At 42.8% G+C, this 15740-nt stretch overlaps 1 protein-coding gene across 4 annotated transcripts in view; it reads left to right on the forward strand.

The window, feature by feature from the left end:
• The window catches only part of SKAP2 (src kinase associated phosphoprotein 2), a 222496-nt gene that overhangs the window by 41044 nt on the left and 165712 nt on the right, over window positions 1-15740 (forward strand). For all 4 annotated transcript variants that reach the window (XM_069088674.1, XM_069088673.1, XM_069088675.1 and 1 more), the window contains 2 exons: window positions 8152-8257; window positions 8936-8961. In XM_069088674.1, coding sequence (XP_068944775.1) covers window positions 8152-8257; window positions 8936-8961 — 132 coding nt within the window. The remainder of the gene's footprint in view (window positions 1-8151; window positions 8258-8935; window positions 8962-15740) is intronic.

A 15740-nucleotide genomic window follows, 5' to 3' on the forward strand; every position in this document is an offset into this window, starting at 1 on the left:
AAAGGGAGGAGGGAGAAAGAGGAGGAAGCGAGGAAGGAGGGAGGGAGAGAAGGGAGGAGGGAGGGAGGAAGGGAAGGGAGGAGGGAGGGAAAGAAGGATGGAGGAAGGAAGGAGGGAAAAAGGGAAGGGAGGAGAGAGGAAGAGAAGGGAGGAGGGAGGGAGGAAGAGAAGGAGGGAAGAGGAAGAAGGGAAAAGGGAAGGGAGGAGGGAGAAGGGAAGAAGATGGAGGCAGGGAGGAGGAGGGGAAAAGGGAGGGTAGAGGGAGAAAGAAGAGGGAGGAAGGAGAAGGGAAGGGAGGAGGGAAGGAGGAGTGATAAGAAGAGGAGGGAGGGAGGCTTTCTTTTAGGCCCTTTAAAAAAAAAGAATAAAATCTAAAATTTCATAGATTAAATTAAGTTCATTGATGTAAAGGGCTCTTGACCATTTTCTTTATTTTGGTGCTGGCAGAATAAGGCACCTCATAACATGAAATGCCTGGGGTAGGCAGAGCCTGGTAGCTGCCACTCCAAGAAGGGCTGCTCTGAGGGCCCCAGACCCCAGGCACCTGGGCTTGGGGGCTCTTGTCTCCACGGTTAACTCCTCCCTGGGATGGAGTAGTGGGATTGATCTATTTGTGGGCAGTTATTTCAGCTCTTCCCAGATGTGACCTTGGTTTCTCTTCTGATAGATTTCCATTCTGAGTTTCCTGCTTTATTTGGGGGGTAGGTAGCGCATCACTGGAGGGGAGGTGACTGTCCGCCTCGCCAGGGTGAGTGTGGCCTGTCTCATGTGGCCTGCGTTTTGTGGGGGCTTCACTCTTGTGACCTGGGAGGGAGATCAATGGCCTAGGAGCCCCAACCTTTCCCATGGGGCAGGAGAGGCCCTGAGAGAGTCTCTTGGCTCAAGCCATCTGGACATTTCCGTGTTTCTGTGGCCTGTGGATTGGCAGGCCATGGGTGGTGGCAGAGATGCCATGCCAGCAGTGCCATGGCTGGCTGTAGGGCACTTGGAGTCTTTTTCTTTGTATTGATTAAATGAGATATTTGGAAAGAGCTTAGCGGAATGCCTGGCTCACAGTAGGTGCTTAATCGTGCCTCTTCCTTCCCTTTTCCCCCATGGATTTGTCTAAAAGGACCTGCATGGCTCTCTCAGAAGGCCTGTGGGCTGTCCTGATGATTGGCCAGGCATCTTTAGTAATGGCTCAGTCATCCAGACGTCCACAGTATATGAAAGAGCCATAAAATCAATGTTTCCCTGAGATGAGCAGGCCTGACAGGGTTTGAAATGCTAGGGTTTGGTCTGATTTGGTTTTGTTTTGGTTAAACTAGGATTTAATTCATAGTTTTGAATCCGGCAGCATTCCTATGACTGTCTGTATAAAAGAGCTAGAAGTTGGTGGGGTTTTTTTTTTTAAGTCTAATGAAGTGTTGGGATTAATCTAAGAGATTATTAGCACTCACTGCACTTTGGAAAGAATTTACCTGAAGGTGTCAATTTGGGGAGCAAGGATGAGATTCATGAGCCGGGGTCCCCCCACTGGCTCCAGTTTGGGTCTGTTTCCCCTAATAACAAGGTTGTCAGGCAGAGTGATTGGTTGGTATGAACATCTTCCTGCCTGTGGAATCTGTTGGTAGTAGGAGCTGTGGGTCCCAGGCAGCCTGGGAGGGCAGGGTTCCAGCCAGTATTCCCAAACCTTAGAATGAGCCCTGGTGGAGACCTGGGCACTGGCCGGCCTGGAGGCAGAGCCATTGGGTAGGGGGAGGGCATGTGGCCGTGTTGGTCATATCCTAGCAGCTCTGGTTCATTGACTGCTGTGAGAGCTCGTGGGACCCCACTTTCACTGGGAGTGAGACTAGGCCTGTCTTCAAGGAGTTCATAATTGCATTTGAATCCTGTCATTAAGAGTGACTGGGGCCAAGACACACCAGAGTGAATGAAGTTACTGAACACTGTATTTGGATTCTTTTTTGCCCGCCCTGTTTCTAGCCCTATTCGGAGCCTGCTGGCGTTAATAAATCAAATGTTTGTCATCATCCTACATAGGGTAGTGTTCATACTGCTGCTGATGCTCTTTCCGAATCCCCAAATCTACTGGCTAGCTTTTAATGAAAGAAACAAAACCAAGAAACGATTCTAGCTCATTTTCTTCACATGCTCTTTTTTTAAAGGTGATTTCTGTTCTTGAAGCCAGGCTGTCATTGATATGCTTAAAAAATACTGAACTTCACAGAGGGATCTGTTTGGGTTTGGTTGGTTTGCTTTCATTGTATCTGTCAATTAAACCTCAGAGTCTTAAAGCTACTTTTTTTCTTCTGAAAACTAATGAATTATTCATTTAGGTAGAGGAATGGGAATGGTTTATGGCATTTGCTGTTAGGATAAGTAAAATTCCAACTCCAGGTTAGCCTTATGTTTTCTCCATAATAAATGGAGAGACAGGATAATTAAAACTCAAGGACAATCTCAAATCACATTTAGATCACTCTTCTCTTACATCTAGAAATCCATTGGAGTTTTACTTCTGTCTGGCCCTGGGTGTATACACCTTCTGGCCCAGTTACATCTAAAATGGGTGAGATGTGTAGGGCCAGGCCAGGGCAAGGCAAAGAGAGACAAGACCCAGCAACTTGAAATCCATCAGGTCAGCTGCTTAGGCTGAGATTTTGCACATTCGGTTAACTCATTTTCTCTAAAACTTGAAAAACCAAGGGAAAGTAGTTGCGTTGGGATCCTGTTTTCAGTGGGACGTTCTTTAGCACAGTGTAGAAGTTGTGGTGATGAAGGCTGGGCTGCAGAGCCAAAGCCAGCTGGAGCTGTGGCCACCAAACAGCTGCTGGGCTTGGTGTTGGCATCCGGTGGTGACCCTGCCCTGGCTCCTGAGGCACCTGTCAAGAGGATCTGTGGGAGGCCAAACAGCACCCAGGTGAGGGGTCCCATTGCCCCACTGCAGAGGGGGACCTCACCCCAGAGCAGCCCTGCCCAAACTCAATTCATGGTCACTATATTAGTTTCATTTTCCCTCTAAAATTAGTTTCAGCTTTTTTTTTTTTTTAGTTCTCCATAACCCTGTTCTGGGGCACCATCTGAGTATGTAAAGGGAAGACTGCCACCTACTGAGTCACCAGGAGCCACCTCCTTTAGCACCTGGATTTTCCTGACAAAGCAGGCCTGACTAGGCCTGGCCCAGCTGGCATCAGAACTGAGGAGATCCTGCCTTATAGCATGTGGGTGATGGGGAAAACCTGACCTACAAACAGGCCAGCAGCCCCTCCGAGATTCCCTTTGTGTAGCCAAGGCCCCTTGTCCCAGTTTGTCTCTGTCCTGGGAACATTCATGGCCCCAGCTTTTTGTTGCTGCTGCTGTTGTGTTCCAGATTGATTTTGTGACCCTCATCCCTGGGAGTCTCTTAATTGTTACTGATCATTTTCAGAGTTCCTGTTCTCAAATAGCTTTTATTCTTATTAAAAGGAAATCCAAATATGCCAAACAGTGAGTATTCTCCGAACATTTCTAGGTAGTTTCTACAGATACCAGTATTTAAAGAAGAAACACAGAGGCATTCTTGGAAGAAAAGCCTCCAGTGATTCAAAACCCAGTTCAGTTGGCTCATAAATTTGAGATTAAGTGTCATCTATGGGTGATAAAAATGGCATAGGCTAGGTTTTATATACCCATCATTCACTTAGTTTGTCTTTTTCAATTAAAGCCAAGTCTATCTTTTTCATCCCAGTGAGTTTACATTTCTTTTCCAATCCTTCGCCAGCACATCACAATAGACACTCTAGGACAGTGAGAGCCCATTTTAGGCTTCTGGGTGGTTCCTTGTGGTTTGTTTAAACATGGTTAGTGACAAGGCCCTGATTTTTATTAATGTGTGGCTTTGGAGGCTCCCTCCTCATTCTGGCTACAGAGCAGTGCAGAATTTTCGTTACACTCTTATTTCCTGAGCCAAATGGACACTAATTTAGCATCCAGAACCAATTTTGAGGAAATTGTCAGACCATTTGATTCCGAATTATTCAGATTTATCTGTTATCCTGCTTATGCTTGTATGTTGGGAGAGAGCGCCTTGCCCCAAACAGAAGCCTCAACCACACAGAAGATGTAAAAATTCTTGATGATCAAAGCAAAGGCTTGAGCATTGATTAGTTCAATCAATCATTGTTTTCAATTAGCTGCTTTCCAGCTCAGGGTTTCTAGTTCCATTGATCTTACAGGGCCCAGTTCCACCAATTTGCCTGTTCTCAGTGATAGGTTTCTAATGGGCAAACCTGTCTTTTCCTTCTGACCCTTGCTCAAATGCTAGGCAGGGATTCCCTCCCCAGACAGTTTGGAGACCACACTTACCCATGAATACCAAGTGAAAATATGTCCCCAGTTCAAAAAGTGAGAGGAATGTGGAATGAAGTAGTCAGGGCCAGTGGGATATTGTGTGATCTATCGGTGTTCACACTTAGCCCATGGATACTAGGGTGGGCCAAGGGTCCAAATGTTCACATCCTGAGCCTTTCCTGGTCCTCTCCCCATTGGATAAAGGCATTTGGGGGTGGGGAAGAAGGCTGGCGGTTGGAAATTTGACTCTGAGGTTTACATTAGTCACAGATCCAGCAAACTGTAATTTGGGAGGGGGGCAAAATCCTCAGTGAAACCTCTGCATGGTTCATTGCACAGTTGGGACCCCCACCCACCTACGCTTACAGAGAAGCTGGTAGCCTTTCCTATCGTTGTTAGCCTGTTAAAAGGGGCTGTCATGTCTTGGCCAGTTCAGCCCTGCTTTGGGGTGTGATTTTGGCCATCCTTCAGCCTAGTCACCCTAGAATGCCAGTAGAAGAGAAAGAACCCCTCCCCCCCCTTTCTGTCTGACCCCTGGCCCAGACTCACTTCTGGCTTCTCTTTGCCCCTGTGCCCCAGAGGTGGTTACATGGGGCCTGCTTCATGCTTGCTCCCCACGCCCTCCCTTGTCGCCACCCTCCAGTCCTACTTAAGAGTTGTTCTCTTATAAGGATGCTTAGAGGAGGCCTGGCTTGGTTAGTCTCCACTGGCCTTCCTGGCTCAGTCCTTAGCATTGTCCCTCTCACAGTGACCCCAGTTGACATCAGAGTGATCCATTGGTAGCACTGGAAGATTGTTCCCCCTGGAGCCTCGCCTCCCCTCCCTCTTTGCTTACTGTGGCTCCCCGAGCCTTATCGTTACCAGCTGTGAGCTGTGGTGGAGGCTGGCAGAAGTGGGGGGAGGGGTAATCCAAGGAACAGAGTGACACTCCCCCTCCCCCCCAACCACGGATGACCTCAGTATCCAAGAAAACCCGGTGTTATCGGTGCTAAAATACAGACCAGGCCGGAGTGGGCCCCCAGCCATGACGTTGGCTGACTGCTAGCCACATAGCTGGGAGGAAAAATCTTCAAACCCCCATCCCACATAACCAGCCACTTGCTGGCTCCCTTCTGAAATATGTATATCCTTTTCTGTTCACCAGCACCAGCAGGTCCCCTTCCCCCTACCCCCAGGGGTCTGATCTTAGCCTCCCCATTGTTGATGGGGGATTCCAAGGAGGCCCTTAAGGGTGCCCTGGAGAGCAGCCCTCACGAGACTCCGGCAGAGAGGAGGAAGAGGAAGAGGAGAAAGGGAAGGGTGGAGGAAGGGCAGCCCTTGAGCAACCTGGCTGGGGGCGGGGGGCGGGGAGCCGGCAGCCGCCTTGAGCCTGGCTCTGGCGGCGTAACAGCTCGGGGCACGGCCCCTCTGGGGGTCCCTCCGTGAGCCCTGGGGGGCCAGGCAGTTTAGATTTTGAAATGGCATAGAAGGTGGGGTTGTATGTGGGGAGGTTCAGGCTCTCCCTTCCCTCAAAGCCGGTACCTGGCGTGAGTGCAAATGCTGAGCAAGCTGCCCTTGGACCCCCTCCCCTCCCCGACAGCCAAGCCCCAGTGCACCCTTTCTCCCTCCTCGTCATCCGAGCCCGCATCTCTGCAGCTGCATCTTCCCCAGCGGCCCCCTCCAGCACGTTGGCTTCATCTTCCAAGACTTTGGAGGGCTGGATTTTGTAATGGAATATCGCAGCCTTCTTAGTTTATTAGAGAACTGAAATGACTTTTTGAAGAAATAACTTTTGGGCTGTCATTTGTTCTGTTATTGCTTGGGGAGATGCCGAGTGGAGTCGATTTGTTTAAACTTGGGTTGCATAATGAAAATGTAAAATAGGCAATTAAATACTCGAGGAAGGGGGAATTAAAGCCAAACCTTGAGTGAAAATGACGTTAAGCAGACTGTTCCCCGGCTCGTCCTTCTCTGGGGCAGCCGTCTAAGGGAGGACCAGAAAAACAACGGAAAGTTGCCTTTTCTCTTCTCCCTGCAGATCGTCCTATTGGCTCGCGCAGTTGGGGGAATCTTGGGAAAGCCAGTGCTTTGGTTTTTCTTTTTTAATAGAAGTTATTATTTAAATGCTTCCAGGTTGCATGGACGCTGGGTGTAAAATTTAGACAGCTTAGTGAATGAAGAGAAGTGGGTGGGTTTGGGGGGGGGGCGGGGAATGAAACCTGTTCCTCCAAGTTGCTTGGGTCTCAATTTAGAATTTTTATGTCAGCTTTCTGAAGGCGAAATAAATGCCGTAGTTCGGGATGATCAAGTTCAGAATGTCTTCCCTCCCCTCGATCTGCACAGCCCCCTTGGGACAAAGCTTTCTTTTTTTTTTTTTTTTTTTTTTCCGTTTTGTGTTTCGTTCCGTTTTGATATTTATACACTTTGACATTTATTTAACACTGCTCAGGTAACTGATGGATTTCGAACCGAGGAACTTTTTTTAAAAAATGAATTAGAAGATCCCCCTTTTATTCTTTTATTTGTAACTTTGTGGGATGATAGGATCTCCTTCACTAACTTTCGAGAAGGTTATTCTCATCTTCGAGAAGATGAATTATTTTTTCATCTGTTCAAGATGCTTATTGAAATAAGGAATTGAAAATTATGATTTGAACTGGAAATCAGATTCACTTATATCTTTGGCACACGTGAGGTTGGGTGGCTTGAATTCTTTTGACTAGACTTGAGATCAGTACTGTTTGGAAAAGGTCTCATCAGTGGGAATCAGGTGATAACAGTAAACTTCACCAGGCTATCTTTTCAAAGGGAAGTGTTGTAAAGAGAATATAAAGATGGCTGGACACCTGCTACTCCCATTAAGGACTAGTTCAGTGAGTTCCCAACCCTGATTTTAATGACACGGGAGTATGTTTGCAATTATGGTCTCCCAGGGCACTTTGAAATTCCGAAAACAGTATTAAAATATGTTTTTTTTTAAATCTGGGCTACTAAAAAAAATAATGGAAATAAAGCAATAAAAAGCAGAATAGAAACTGAGGTTGAAGTCCCTTTGATAGAGAACTAAATGCCAGAATGGTCTTGAAATTTATTGGCTTTTTTTTTTCCTTCTAAGAGAATGAGGCAGTGCAGAGAGGTATATGAAATTACAATGCTTAACTCCTTCACTCAATTTTTCAGTAATGGAACGACCTATTTGTATAGCTTCCTTGTTCACTTTAAATAAAGTGGTGGTGGGGGGGGGGCTCACACAAATCTTGAAAGTGATGACTGATTTGGAGGGTGAGGTGGGAGGGATTTCACTTGGAAGTCTCAGCAGGAAAAAAACGGAGGCCTGTTTTCTAGAGGGATAAAGGGAATGTCATTGCTTAAACCCCCCCCCCCCCCAAAACGAAAGTCAAGTGTGCACCTGAAATTGGGTGTGGGGGAGACTGTCTAATCTCTTTTATACGATATTATGGATACCTTGTGCACACAGGAACTTCCTCAATCCCTCTAACAGGGGTAAAAACTCTACTTGATTTTATACATACGCATTAAACTAAAGCATCTATTTTGTGGGAGATCTTAGTTTGTTAAAACTTGGGTGTTTCTTCCCAGCTTAATGATGATCAGCATCGAAGCAGTCTTTGCTGTTCTAAGCATAAACAGAGCAGACAAATCGTGGTAGCTAAGTGGAAAGCACATTTGTCCAACTTGGTATTTGAAACATATTTCAGCTGTTATGGTTGGAGTTGAAAAATAACATTAACAAATGGTACCGATATTAACACTTAGACGGAGGAACAGTCCTTGTCCTAAGCTTCAGAAAATGATTTGCTTTTATAATTTGTATCCGTTTTCTTTTGTTGCCTGGTTTAGATCTTGAGACATTTGTAGCAGAAACACTCAGAGGGGAAAATTTATCCAAGAAAGCAAAGGAAAAGAGAGAATCCCTTATTAAGAAGATAAAAGATGTAAAGTCTTCGTAAGTGACTTGACTTTTATTAATAATTTCTCCCTTGTAAACAACTTTGTAATTATCATTTTAATAAGAAATTTTATTACCCTGTATTAAAATTATGTTCTCATTTAATTGGTATTAAGTATTTAGGGAAAAAAATCCAGTGGTAATAATACTTGAAGTGGAAATAGAGATTTGTTTATGCTTGTCAAAAAGTAGCCTTTTAGATATATTCTTGATTGTATATCACGAAAATAAGGTGGTGTTAGCAAAATGTGGATATTGCTGTTTAAGCATTGTTAGAATCTGATGATGGTGTGGTGCCTGTGGAACAAATTGAGCCTTCTGGATGCACAGTGTCATTCTCTCAGCGTCGGAGAGTGTCTTATTTTTAAGGCTCGAAATTGTTATATACGTAGCCCCGAGTGAAAGTGTGTTAAAGGCTTTTTTTTTTTTTTAAATGCAGTGTTTGTAGCTCTTAAAGAGAAACAGCTGCAATTGTGTTTAATTTTGTTGATGAATCGACCCATCCTGTAATTTTACAAATATTGGGTGAATTTAGTTACTCCAGATGAGAGACATTAAGGAAATAAAGCAGTGTGAATTTGTGAAACCATTAAAAAAACTGAGAATTGAGCAATTGGCCCTGATGAGTGAGTTATCAAAGCCTCGTTTTGATCAGTCTTTGCTTTTGTTTTGCAGCTATCCCCAGGAATTCCAAGACAAAGGTACGTTTTAAATAGGTTGCTTCAATTGGTGAAAGTTTTGAAACATGTTTCTCTGTTGCCTTTTTCTCTTTGATCAAGTTAAATATTGACGTTTAATAGTTCGAGTCAGAATTCGAATTTTCATTTTGTGCGTTGACAGACCTTTCAGGACGAGGGTGTTAGCTCCCCCTGCTGAGAAAAAAAATTAAAAACCTCGTCTCCAGGATTTACCCTGGGCACAGCTGTTCTACAGAGACAAGAGCGATTTAATAACATTTTTAAGGCTTATGTTACTCAAAGCATATTACTGGAGAAATGTGGTAGGAAAGGTAATCTAGCTGATGCTACACATTGAATATAAAATAGAAATAAAAAAAGAAACAGCCCAATGCTCCTTAAAAACTCAGCGGACAGTTTGATAGAGAGAGGACAAGTTTGTTTAGCCAGATGCCTAAAGCAATGTTTATATTCTGTTAATTGAAATTTAATATTTTAAATGCTTTCTTTTATTAAGAAATTATTTTGAATGGCTGCTTTCAATAGAATGGTTTAAAAAGCAATGAAAAATTAGAATTTTTGAAAAATGTGAATAACTGAGCATAATGGACATTGTTAGATTTCAGAAAGAGACTTCAGCCTCAATGTGAATTTCATGTTACTTGAAACAAAACCAAGATTATGTCTCTCAGGCCAAGTTTTCTATTAGAACTGGGGCAGAACTGGAGCTGATCTAGTGTCAGGTTCAGGAATCAGAGCCTTCACCTCTGCTCCTCCCTCGCTGAAGCTGCCTGTTCAGTAACCAGACCTGCAGCGGCCCTTATTTCCATGATGCAAATTCACGAGGTCATGACCTGCAGCCTGTGGATGCTGGTATGAGGGTCACAGTGTGAGGTCAGCAAAGCTTATATGAAGCTGGATTGGGGGTCTGGGGGGAAGTAGCTTGGTACCTTTTAGATCAGGCAGGCAGATACCACAGCCTAATTCATGTCTGTGTCATCTGAGACTAAGAGGGCACTGCCAGTCTGAGTAAACAGAGCACTTAGAGATATAATCAAACAGGTGAAATGAAACCACAGACTCTGCTCATTTTAAAGTATTGAAAGAAGTATGTTTGGCATCCCAGGATTTGAGGGTCAGAGGTAACATTTTTATTTTCTCTCTTTAAAAAAAAAAAATAATTGAGGCATTCTCTCTTAAGTAAAGCCTCCTCCCTCCCCCCAACCCAGTCTCTACCTTCACTCTATAGTGAGTCCTAATCATTTTCCAGGAAAATATATTCCTGTTACTACAGCTTAATTAGTTCAGTATTAAATTAATTTATGAAATTTAACTGCCTTGCCTTTTATAAAACTGTTTCTTTGTCTTTTTTTATTTAGGGATAATGTTAGTATAATGGACTCTAGAGGTAGCATATTCCCCTCCCCCATTCTCCTTTAAAGAGACAATAGAAACATGCACCTGACTTTTGGTCTAGAAATGCTTTCAGTTTATTACTCAACTATATTGAAGTCTCTTATTGTAACCTAATTGCAAGCACATTTAAGAAGTGAAAAATGTCAGGTAAGCAGGCATGACAGTGTGAAATCATGCTGCTAATTGCATACGGGTCAATATCAGTGATTTGAGAACTTGACCTTTTTGTGTTCTCTTTTGGGACCTGTTCAGGTGTGTCAATATTAAAATTTCGTTTCTGAGAGGGATCTGCTCAGCCTTTAAAGAGAACAGAAATTTATTTGGTGGAAGTTGAGAAATAAGCCCACCCTGATAAAAGATCAAACTGTTTTCCTCTGTAAAACTGTTTATAGAACATACTACTCTACAATGTTCTGTAGGGTCAGCTCATCCCTGTCAGTGCCTATTAAAAGCGAGGTGAGGGGTCTGCCATTGAGACACTGGGAAAACCGAAGGTTGTCATCTCTAAACGAGAAGCTCTTCTAAAAACAATTTCCCCCAAACCCTCTAGTTCGGGGGTGAGGATGTATGGCCTTCTAGGACCTTAAGGGCAGCCTTTTGATGGAATTTAAAATTTGGATTCAGTCAGAAGGCCAAACTTAAGGGCCTGGAAGACCACATGTGGCCTTAAGGTCCCAGGCTCTCCACCCCTGTGTTAAATCATGAATAAGTTAACATTTGGGTATAGGCCTAAGAGTTGGTAATTGTAGAAGATAGAATTATGACTGTATTTGTGTGAGTGTTGATTGAGTGTGACAAAGAAGGGGGGCAGGGAAGGAGAGAAGAGAGGTAGAGACACACAGAGAGAGGGACAGAGACAGACAGACACACATACACACACACACACACACACATACAACACACACATGCACACAGGAGGAGGGGGAGCGAGTCCCAAAGAAGCTTTCTGCTGCACCTTTTATCCCACGGCAGAGTTCTGCTCTTCTCTTTGGCTGAAACCTGTCTCTCCTGTGGGTTCACGTGGGTCACCTTGAAGTGACCTGAGGCAGTCTCCCCATCCGTGGTCATGGTGCCGTAATGGCAATCTTTGGGGGCTTCTGTGTTTTTTCTCCTTTCAGCAACGGTTGAATACAAGAGATGGCTGTAATCAACAGTCCATCAAGGAAAATTTATGATGGGCCTGCTCGTGCCCGCCCCTGTGCTGGGTGCACGTATTCTGCTCCTAGTCTTTATTGAAAAGACAACTACTCCCAAACACCCAGATAGATATTACTCAGATAAAAGTGTAATTTTCAAGTATGGTCATTTCTAATGTAAATGTTTCTTTATTAATGTTTTTAGAGCAAAAAGAACTCCCGTCCTTAAAAAAAGTGTTCATACACATGCCCTTGAAAGTATAGAGTTTGCATTTTGGAAGGGTGGACAAGTCCTAAAACGAATAAATCAACATAATTGTCAAAGCGTGAAGCTGAAGAGTTTTCCTTTCCAAACTTGGAGTAACAATAACTTGTGTGTGTTGATGGTGCCTTTCTCAGACTCCCTTGGGCCCTAAGTGCTGGAGTTTGACTCTTATCTTTTCATCTGTAAAATGGGGATAATCACAGCATCTGCCTGCCAGGGACATTGTGAGAATCAAATGAGATAATAATTATAAAGTGATTTGCAAACTTTAGAGCTCTGTCTAAATGGTAACTATGATTATTATCTGCTACCTGCATGCACTTGCCTCCAAAGAGTAGGCCCCCAAATAGCTTCGTTGCAGCTAATGCTATTTTTGAGAGGCGTCTGAGGAGCTGGAAGAAGGAATCAGATGGGACGGCTGCTTTGAAACTCTCCTTTTTAATATTCTCTTAAGAGCACTGAAATCCTGACATTTACCTCCACAAATCTTCTAGCTGAGGAACCTCATTAGTTGGGTAGCATGGAGACTTTGGGTAAAAATATAAAATTGTTCTCTCCATTATGTTCTTTTATGTGATTTGAATCGAGGTTACTAGAACTCATTCCTACTTTACCTTGTTTTTATCAACCACTTTACAGATTTTTTTTTATCCCTTTTGGGCTAGAAACATTTTTATTTTAGATTTTAGATTCCTTCTTTCTTAAAACACTTCTGGGGCAGCCAGGTGGTGCAGTGAGTAAGAGCACCAGCCCCAGAGTCAGGATGACCTGGGATCAAATCTGGGCTCCACTACTTAGCACCACACCCAGAAATGACTGGCCATGTAACCTTGAGCAAATTACTTAACCCCAATTGCTTTAAAAAACAAAACAAAACACTTCTGACCTTGGAGAATAACAGCATCTTAATGAGTAGGGGTGGGGTTTAGTAGATAAGATAGTAAGTGGCTTAAATATATTGCACTTTGAAAAAAAATTATTTGTATTAATGAAATATAACAAGAATTCTTGCTTTAATTCCCTAACTTAAACATAACACATATAAGACTGGTTTTACAAAAGAGACAATTTGAGGTGACCAGTAGTTTCACAAAAGGATTCGGCCGAGCCTCTGTTAAACAGCAAGCTTTCCAAGAGGTTTAGCAGAGTTAAAGAGCTTTGTTCTTTGAATCCCAAGATCTTGATTCTGCCCAGCCTCAGTCACTGCAGTTGTGACCTTGGGCCAGGCATATTCTCTACATGTTGCCTTACTCATCTGTAAGTACAGAGGGCCAGAAGATGGGTTATCTCCTCTGATAGAATTCTGATTTCTAAGTAGTATTTCATTTAGAAAAATTGATCTGACACATTTGAGGAACCTATCCACTGCCTAATGAGAGTCATGCCCACATTAGAATAAGTGATAAAATTTTTCTAAAACATTTTATTTAACCTAGATTTTAGAGAATTAATATGTACATTTTTCAAAGTGTGTTGGTTTTGATGATTTGTAGGAGCTGATTAAGAATGGGTGGAACTTCCACCTCCCAAACTAGGTTTCCATTTGTCTTTGGACAGCAGCACATACCCCTGTCCTTAGGAGGATGGTGATGGCCCAGAATGCAGAGTCAGAGAGGAAAGGTGACGCAGTGTTTAGATGGGAAACATTTTTCTCACTTCATCCTCTCGATCAGACAGGCACGTGGATCCTCTCGATCAGACAGGCACGTGGATCTGCCCTCCTGTATTGTCACATACCAGGTATTGCTTCTGAAGTTTGTTAATGGCCAGAACAAATGACTTTTATGGGAGGTGAGAGGAGCCTCTTTTTAGGCCACAGTGGGCTGAGGCCTCGAGACTGGCTGAGGAGCTCCTAGAATTTAGGAATAGCCCTTTACTTCCTTTTTCCTATTCCTCCTACACCATGGACTTTGAGCTGGATATTGGCTTCAGTATGAAATCTGAGCAGTTGACTCACTGGTTGTTTTTTTTTCCTCCTACTTGATGTACAGATGCCATAAGCGTGTCTGAGGTTGTGGGCCCCTCGGCAGTAGGGGGGAGTCTGTTTCAAAGGTAATGCTTGAAGCACAGTGTTTGGATTTTTTTGGCTTTCCCTCACTTAATTGGAAGTATTGCCTTTTGATGTTCGGATTTATTGCCATAAAGAAGTCATCATATAACAAAAGAGTAACCAAGAGGAGGAGCCTATTTTTGATGGCCAGAGCCCCGCAAAATTTTAGGGCTTCAAGTAATATCCTGTAACAGATGTCAGGCTACAGGCCTGCGACTGTCTCGTTCAGTTGTATTTTAGGATTTGGAGACACAGCTAAATGACAGAATGAGGGATTAAGATCTCTGGAGTCTCATTTGTGACCCACATAAGTCATTTTACCTCTTCCAAGTTGGCTTTTTTTCATGAATTGTAAACTGGAGAAAATGACCATTTATTATTTTATAATTAATAATTTCATTTCAGAAAAATTAGTATTACACTTTAAAAAAATAAAGGGTAAATTATTTTCCCACCATGCCCTTTAGGTTCTGGTAAAAGACATATCTATTTAATTTTGTAATAGACTTAGAATATTGGCCAGCATATCTCAGCCCTCATTGGGTGCCGTTAGAATGTACAAAAATCAAGAAAATAAATGATAGGGCTTTGAATCCAAATAACATGCCTTTAAAAATTATTTTCCAAAGAAAGAGTCTTCTGTGAGTTAATGCAAAACACCATATTCTTCTGTCAGATGTAAGTTGCTACTGAAATTATAGAAAGCAAAGAATGGAGGCAGTGTCTTTTAGACAGTTAACTTTGTATCGTTAATTAAACTTTTGAAAGTTGTAGGATAAATCAAATGCTTTTCTAGGGAAACAAGAAACAGTATTAATGAGTAACAACCCCGTAATTATCCTTGTGAGTACATAACAGGGACACATTCATGTCTTTTCTTTGTGCAATAACTTTTACAAAGAAGTATTTTTAAACTGATCATTAATTTTATGACCACAGAAATGAGATGCAAAATTTATGCTGTTGTCATTGGCCCAGGCTCAAGGCAGCACTGACATTATGTGTGATTGTAATAGAAGGGCTGCCGACTAATGATTCTATAGACATTTCATTTGAGCACGCTTTTCTTTTAGATGTCTGATTAGGCTGTAATGCTTTCAATTATGTCTGTAAATTGTATTGGATACGTTTACCTGATGCCCATTGTCGGTTGGGAGTTCAGTTTCCTATCATATAAATACAAGTTGAACATTTTCCTTTTAATTTATGTGTGTCTTTACAGGTATATTTGCAAATACTGAGAATCCCTGGAGGGAAGGAATGCTTTACACTGCTCAACAGCGACCCCTCTGCTTAAGCTTCTGTGTAGCCTCAGTGAACCTTAAAGGAGCCACCAGGGCTTGGACTGGTTTTTGGCCAGTAGGAAGGTGTGAAGTAGAGAGAAATCAGGGCATGGGTGCCATGCTGGAAACACAGGCTGCCTGCTCCTTTCAGTGTTTGGGGAAAAGGTGTTCTCCTACCTCTCTGACCTCTGAGTTAATCCCCACTAAACTAAGAAGTGAAGACAAACCTGATGTGATGCCCTTAAGTTACTTTGTTCTTGATATAAATGTTTTTAGAAACCCCCTATAGAATGGGTGAGTTACAGACAGTTTCAGCCTTAGAGACTGCAAAACTTAAAACATAATGATCAACACATCTAGTCACCGACATATAATTGTTTTTCCTAAAATAAAATATAACAACTTGGAATTTCTCACGTTAGCAGTCATTTTAGATTGTGAGAATAAAATAAGGTGGCATGCTTCAAGTGTTTTGTAAACTCTTGAGGGTCCCCTAACCTTCATCTGAAAAGATGCCCTTTGGATTTGCCAGAAATATCTGCTGGACATTTTTTCTGTTCACCCTCAACTTCATACTCAGTTTTGTTGATTGTAACAGAAACGTGTTATTAAAAAGTATTGTCCAGACATAAACATGTTTTAGCCTGTTATAC

This window comes from Petaurus breviceps, unplaced genomic scaffold, assembly GCF_028583685.1.
Source record: "Petaurus breviceps papuanus isolate PSGF00001 unplaced genomic scaffold, PetGlider_PUasm1.0 185, whole genome shotgun sequence".
Lineage (NCBI taxonomy): Eukaryota > Metazoa > Chordata > Mammalia > Diprotodontia > Petauridae > Petaurus > Petaurus breviceps.